This window comes from Hevea brasiliensis, chromosome 7 (assembly GCF_030052815.1).
Source record: "Hevea brasiliensis isolate MT/VB/25A 57/8 chromosome 7, ASM3005281v1, whole genome shotgun sequence".
Classification (NCBI taxonomy): Eukaryota; Viridiplantae; Streptophyta; class Magnoliopsida; order Malpighiales; family Euphorbiaceae; genus Hevea; species Hevea brasiliensis.
This window is the reverse complement of record NC_079499.1, coordinates 14,693,404-14,701,360: the sequence shown is the minus strand read 5'-3', so window position 1 is coordinate 14,701,360 and position 7,957 is coordinate 14,693,404. Positions and strand designations below refer to the sequence as shown.

Here is a 7,957-nt window from a genome sequence, read left to right as displayed (position 1 = left end):
TTAATAAAAATTATAAGATAAGTATAATATAATTTTCTTATAAGAGGAAAAAAAATATAAACATAAATAATTAAAATTTTCTATTATGGCTAAAGTAGAATAATTTTTCTAAATAATAATGGATTTTTTTTTTTCACTTCGAATGATTAAAGAAACCTTTTGTAATGTTGTACTTTTAAGAATTTGTTACCTTTATAGCCTACATAAGAGATTAAACCACTAAATGTCAATGGAGGAGCAGAACGCACTATCAAACTCCATTAATAGAAGATTATTATGTACTGCCAATTTTTTGGCAATATATTATTAAAAATTCTTTTTATTATAGTGTTTTTATGAAGCTTTGAATCGATTTAATATTTATTTAATTCAAACACAATATAAAAGAGGTCATCAAACACAATTTAATATTTATTTAATTCAAACTCTATTAATTTTTAATTTTTTTGGCAATATATTGTTAAAAATTGTTTTTAGTATAGTGTTTTTATGAAGATTTGAATCAATTTAATATTTATTTAATTCAAACACAATATAGAAGAGGTCATCAATCAATGGTCAATTGTATTCTTCATCAAACTTGCAATGAGTACAAATTTGCAATCCATAGAAATTTCTCAAAATCTTGACTATGAAGATTTCAAGGAAAAGACATTAGGTAAAGAAAATTAACTTGGGACAAAAAGTATGTCTCAAGATTTTTCTCCCAAAATTCTCCTAAAAATCACTTATTAGTTGTCCTTTTCAAAATTGCTATCCATCCCCTAATCTATAAAATAACAAAAAATATGTCCATTAAAAAAAAAAAAAGAAAAATTGTCATGTAAGTTTCCAAAAATTTACTCTTGAATTTCCTATTTAATTTTGTACTTAATTAACTAGTAGACTTTAGTCAATAAGTCATGACTTTGTGACAAAATGTAATGTGTAAATGGGATATTTAGTTCCAAACAAGAAGCAAACTTCTACCAATCAAATTGTCTGAGTCCAATCATAATGTTGAAAAACTTAGAACATTATTGACCTTTTAGAATATATGGATAGTTTTTATATATTGAATAATAATTTGATAATTTCTTTGCTTACTATAAAAATTTGGTTGCAATTTATACATAATCTAATTTTCTAACATAAATATGCTTATTTCAAGATCATGTCTAATTATCTTAATAAGTTGAGAAAAATAAAGGTCATAATGCTTTGACTCATTTCTTAGAGAATTAATTTGTTCTAGTAAATGGTTAAATACATACAAAGTATAGATAAATTACCAAAAATTTTTTTAATATACCAAAAAATTTGTGCAATTGTTTTCATCTATTTTGTAAGAACATTTCTTTCCAATTTAGATTTGAAAAATCTTTTGATTCCTTTATTAAATTTTGCCTGAATAGCTTCAAAACAATCCTCAACTTAGTATTCATAGTGCTTAGTGCATACCAACAACTCTAAACAGCTCAAAAATCTTGGTTTGTCTTATTTTAGTCTGATTTTTAATCATGCTCTTGGGCTTCAAATAAATATCAGAATAAGCCCACCAAGACATCCCCTCATCAGACCCAGTATAATATTATGCCTGAACAATTGGAGGTCTCAAACTAAACTAAAAAATATAATGAATCAATCAAAATCATAACCAAAATTATTTTACTAATATAATTAAATTTTAATTTTTCATTAAAAATCAAATTAAAATCGTACTAAATTTATACTGAATCAAAATTGAAACGAGAACTACTTTTATGCATAATCTACAAAACCTAATATTAATTTTCATTCGTATCTTTTATTAATAATTTTAGTTATAGGTATATTAAATCGTAATGCTTAATTATATATATATATATATATATCTTATATTTAAAGATTATAATTAAAAAATAATTAAAAGATATGTTATATAATATTTTATTATTATTATATTATATAATATACTTAATTTTAAATATTATATAATTAAAAAAAAAAAGCTGAAAGGTATTACATAATATATTGTATATGACTTTTTCATACAAAGAATTGCATGAAATCATTTGAAAGACCAAAAATGTATCAGAACCAAATTGTCCACAACCACACTGAATCCAAACCAAAATTTCAAAGAACCAAACTAAAATCACATCCAAATTTCAGTTCGGTTTTAGTTCCCAAGCAAATTTCATAATAGAACCGCACGCCCCAACTAAACAAGGGCAAAAAGTACAGTAAGTTATCTGGGGTTCTAGGGTAATAAACCATTCTTAGGGGTTTGGCAAAGATTCCAATTTAGTGGGAAAAAAGGATATTTCTGCCGAGTGCCCATTGGGCACTTGCTAAAAAGCGATTATTTGAGTATTGACATCCATTGTTATAAGATTCACTTATCATGATAAGATTTCATCACAAATTATTCACATTTAATTACAATTCACTCATAATCATGATAAAATCTTATCTTAATACGTAAAACCATATAACAATATAAGCAGTTGAAGTAGTTTAACTACCTCTTAATCAATGTCTAAGAAAAAGGGATATGCAAAGAAATCGCAGATTGTATACATCAAACCAGTCCCATGGCAATGAAGAAGCCCACATGAATAAAACAAGACAGCCAGGTACCACAAGCAAACTAACTCATTTCAGGAAAATACAAGTCCTCAAGGTTGCATGCAAACACGGTAAAATAGTAATGCCCTCCAACATGCCACTACCCAAGCTGGAAAAGCGGAAAGCCAGCAGACAAGACATCTAATATTCACATGAACCAGTCATTTATGCAGATAAGTAGCGAGTCATCCAGGTTTTGAAGCGAGACCATCCCAGCTCAACAGCAGCTTCATCCTCATCAGGCATTCCCATGCTCTTCCTCCTCTTAACGCCTTCATCAGACCTGTTCATAAAAGCATGTGCATTGCCTGGATAAATGTGTACCTCATAAGGAATTCCTGATGCTTTCAGCTTTTCCTCTAAAGCCTTGGCTGCCTGAAAAATTAAAATCCAATGAGAGCATTAGTGAATTTATTATTTCTTTCTTGGAAGCAGAAACCTAATCAGATCTTTGATATCTCTAACATCGGCGTTAATATACATTGAGCCGTATAGACATACACATGCATTCTCAGGTATGTGATGTGTGTGGGAATGCATGTGTATAGACAAGCTAGCGCACATTTAATATCCCAGAGAAGACAGAAGAATGTACACAAACATTGTTTAGTTAATGATTAACTTTATTCAACATCAAACTGTTTTACCACTACATTGTTACCAATTATCTTACAGGGAAAAAGACCCAAAGAGATCGCAATGAAGGGATAACTAAGCAAGGTTTAGGCTTGAAGCACCAGTTTCTTAATGAATTTACATTATAAATCAAATCATTCACAAATTTACTTTAAAACTACAAAATTTATTGTTAAAACCTTAACAAATGCATGATGTTTGCGGATGATATAGTTCTGATAGATGAGACGCAAAGAGTCTCGGCTCAATCCTTCCAGTAGATGGGGAATGTGAGGAGGATGTTAGTCATAAAAATAAAGTCGGATGGTTGAAGTGGAGACGTGCCACGGGAGTTTTATGTGATCGCAAGGTTCTCAATAAGTTGAAAGGAAAATTTTACCGTATAACCATACGACCGGCCATGTTATATGGTAGTAAGTGTTTGGCACTGAAGGAGTCGTATGTGTCTAAGATAAGAATTGCGGAGATGAGAATGTTAAGGTGGATGAGTGGCCATACTAGACTAGATAAAGTACATAATGAGAGTATTAGAGAAAATGTAAGAATAGTGCCAATTGAGGATAAGTTGAGAGAACGGATATTGAGGTAGTTTGATCATGTGAAGCGTAGACATACGGAAACTCCAGTTAGACAAGTAGAGCACATTAGGTTAGAGGATAGAAAGAAAAGATGAGGTAGACCTAAACTGATTTGGAGGAGAGTAGTACAACATGACCTAGAAGCATTACATATTTTCGAGGATTTAACCCAAAATCATTTAGAGAGGAGAAAGAGAATCCATATAACTGCCCCTATATTTTTGAGATAAAGACTTAGTTGAATTGAGTTGTTAAAACACTAACATACTTAGAAAAAAAAAATATTTTTAATAATTTTTATAAAACCTAAACATACTCAGAAAAAATGTATTTTTTTAATAATTTTTAAGATGAAACACATAAATTTTAAAGATTACGTCGCAAGTATACACTGCAACATTGAAAAAAAAAAAAGAAACTATTTTTATTAGCAATTTGAAATGAATACTTCTGTTAATATTATAAATATAAATTAAAATATAGACCTTAAATGCAAAATTAAATTAATAAAAATAATACATGACTCACAAACATACAAACAAGCCGGCTAATGAGCCTAGTCCTATCTGGCTTAGACTTGGCTCGATTATTAAACAAGCTTTAAAAGTAATCTTGAGTTTGGCTTATTAACCATAATGAACAATCTCAAGCAAGCTTTTATTGAACTGAACTCCAAGTAGCTCACAAGCAAATATTTTTGAAAGCCTAGCTCACGGCATGATTTTGTAGTGGATGGCCAACTGGAATTAGATGAACAAACTAAAAAGCCAAGAAAAAAACTGGAAGGAAAAAAAGACGTTGAACCAACCCACAGAGCTCTCATATCAGTTTATATTCAAATGGAAATTTTATGATGCTTAAAAGAGAGACATGCAAGCTAAAGTATACTTAAAAGTTTTCTCATTTAATGAAGTTTCCTTATAATTAACCTTGAAGAAAGAAGATCAACAACAAAAATCCATTCAAAGCGTGTCTAAATAAATCACACATTCAACTCCTTGATAAGTGCAATCATGCACTATAGTTTATGAGCACTGTTACTTTCCAGAAGAACATAAATATAAATTGCAATATTGTTGAACAACTCAGCCAGGAATGAAGAAAGTTCTAATAAATATTGATACTGTTTAGTGACTAATACAATTTAAATTGATGAATTCAAAAGAAAGATGACATACCGTCACATCTGAAAAGCCAACAAAGTTATCGAGCTCTCCAAAGTGAGCCTGAACAGGTGCCTTAGCCTGGGCAGGGTCTGCAAGCTCTGATGAAGGAACACCATAAAATGCGACAACTGCATCAACCTCTGGAACCAAGACAGAACTTGCAATTGAAAGAGCACCTCCCATGCAAAATCCAGTTACTCCTACTGTTGCAGTAAGCCACAAAATTACTTATCAAAAACATAGTTTAATTTACAAAATCACTAAACCAATTAACATTTTTCAAAACCTAGCAAGTGTACGGTAGACAGGATTCAAGAAAGAAGCATACAAATTAAAATGTGATTTTAAAGAAGCACTTAAATTTGAAGAACAAAGGCCCATTACAATAAAATACTGGAGAAACCAAATTTCTAGTTTGAATAAATGACACCAACTCATGACTCCCATGAAAGAAAGAAAAGAATAGGGGAAAAAAACTCCTTTACTGATCCTTGAAAAAATATAGAATATCTGCACACTAAAAGAGTGGTGTAGCATTAGCAATTTTGACAACAAATATTGGGTACATTGCAGGAATAGGATGAACCAAACAGTAGATTTTCAATGAACTTGGTCAGTCAATTGGGGTTCAAGAATTGATGGTTCTAATTTAAAAAAAGTAGATCTGCCAAACCTTCTTTGAGCCATTAGCCTTGAGCCAATTAACAGAAGCACGGATATCCTTAACTGCGCCTTGCCAATCAAGGCCTTCCATCAAATGTTGAGCTTCAGCAACATCCAAGCCTACCTTTCCTCGATATAAACTGAAACAAGAAGAAAAAAAAAATTGAAATTGAGAAGCAAGGAATACGATAAAATATTAACATGGCATCATGAAAATAAGGTACAAAATGACAGATGCTTAGTTGCTTACTCAGGGATAAGCGCCTTAAACCCAGGGTCCAGTTGGGATATTTTCACAGCATGGTTCTTGATCTCAAAATCCACACCCCACCACTCTTGAAGCACAACAATCCCAGGAGCATCTTCTTTGCCCACCACGTACGCATCAAAAGTCTGATCAATAGATTCAAGGAAAGGAAAAGAGATTCTAAGAATGGAACCATCATCAAGAATTTAGTTCAAAGGTAACATTGTGTGTGTGCCTTTGAATATGTTATCATAAACCCAAACTAAGGTGTATATTTGCTTCTTTTGTTGTGGAATTTTAAGTTCAACCAATTTCTTGTCTAAGTATAACAATAAAGCCCGCCATTTTAAATTGCATAAATTACGAAAGGTACAAACGAACAATAGAAGAAAACATCATACAGTTGACTGATCCAAAAAAACTTCTTCAAAATCACTACAAATTTACAAAAGGATCATTTCAGGACTAAAACGAGAACAACTAAATACACAATCAATTGCCAAAATCCAATAAAATAACAGAAACCCTTCAACCGAAGCCTCACCAAAAACCCAAAAAGCAAAAAAAAAAAAAAGTATGAAAGAAAAACTTACAGTATCGTCTCTATGGATTGCGATTTTTTTGAAGGGGGCAGGGGCAGAGGCAGAGTCAGCCATTGCACGAACTTGAAACCGGGAAGCGGAGAGAGGAAGAGAAAATGGCCGCAGAAAAGAGAAAGTGGTGGGAGGTTTATGTAGAGTAGTTGGGGTGAAAACTCGCGTAGCCGATGATGGTGACAGTATAGCTGCTAGCATTTCTTTGCCGTTATCACACTGAACCTCTGCGTTTTATATTGGAAAGTGTCAAAGACCCGATTTCGCCTCTTCTCGTGAGGCCAGGCATAAATTGGCGAGGGCAATTGTTGCAACGACGCCGTTCTGACTTACAGTTTCTTGTTCTCATTCATTTATACGACGCCGCTTCTTACACATCATTATTTTCAAATTTCAATAAAATAAAATATTTTATTTAATTAAAAATAAAATAAAAATTGTATGAATAAATATATACATGGTGTGGATACTATTTTTTTTCATTTTCCATTTAATTTTTTCTTTCTAATATCTCCTATAAAGAAGTTTCTTGATGCTCAGAACATTTCCTCCAAAGAGACGTGCCCAGCACTAGAGGCAATCCTAAAGGAATCAGAAAAAAAAAAAAAGGTGGTCGCCACTGGCCAGAACAAACCAGAAGCATAATTTTTTTTTATAATGAATTTTAGTTAGAATTTAAATTCAAGATTTTTATTTTTAAAAATAATTTTAATATTATTAAATTAAAATTACAATTTGTAAATCTTATTTTAAAATTTAATATTATAAAGAAATATGCTAATGAATATTATCAAAAAATTTATAGTCAATAAATTATAAATCATCCAAACTTCTCGCTCGTACAAGAATTTAAAATATTTTAATATTTTTTTCAATTAACTATAGAAAACAAAATTTTGTCAAAATTTTAATTAGAAAATTTATATGAATTTGAAATTATAAATTTGTATAATATCATAAATAATTCAAATTGTCGCACTTTAATTTAAAAAAAATAATAATAGCCTTTTCTCTTGAAATTGAAAAAAGAAACAGAAAAATATTTTTATTTTTAAGATGTAATACTAAAATAAAATATTTAACAAACAACAGAGTTTTTATTGTTTAACGGATAAAACTAAATTCAAATAATATTAAAAATATTAAAAATTAATTATAATAAAATATTGATATATAAGACTATTTAATTTGTAATATATATATGTAGTGATATAAAAGACTAATAAATTGACTTGGATAGAAGTCGCTCATTCGAGGTCAAAACCGAATAGAGCTCACCCATTTGAGCTCAGAGCTGAACACCTAAAGGAAACGTGCTCTTTAAGCAATCCTTGAAAGCGTTTCTGATTTGTTTTGTGAGATCAGACAAATTAAAAAGATCGGCACTTTCAATGAGTTCATACCACATAGATCACGCCACTGATCATGCTTAATTCCTAACATAATCTAAGTATGATTGACGTTACAATTTAAATAAAAAATTAG

The 7,957-nt window shown here is 30.5% G+C and overlaps 1 protein-coding gene across 1 annotated transcript; it reads right to left on the bottom strand.

Annotated features, from left to right (window-relative positions):
* Positions 1-2,420: 2,420 nt before the first annotated feature.
* Positions 2,421-6,739, bottom strand: LOC131181337 (uncharacterized). Its single transcript, XM_058149373.1, has 6 exons — positions 6,473-6,739; positions 5,883-6,025; positions 5,638-5,772; positions 5,455-5,486; positions 4,982-5,196; positions 2,421-2,964 (listed from the first exon to the last, which is right to left on the bottom strand). The coding sequence occupies exons 1-6, from the start codon at positions 6,671-6,673 to the stop codon at positions 2,755-2,757; spliced, it is 936 nt and encodes a 311-aa protein (XP_058005356.1). The 5' UTR covers positions 6,674-6,739; the 3' UTR covers positions 2,421-2,754.
* Positions 6,740-7,957: the final 1,218 nt, after the last annotated feature.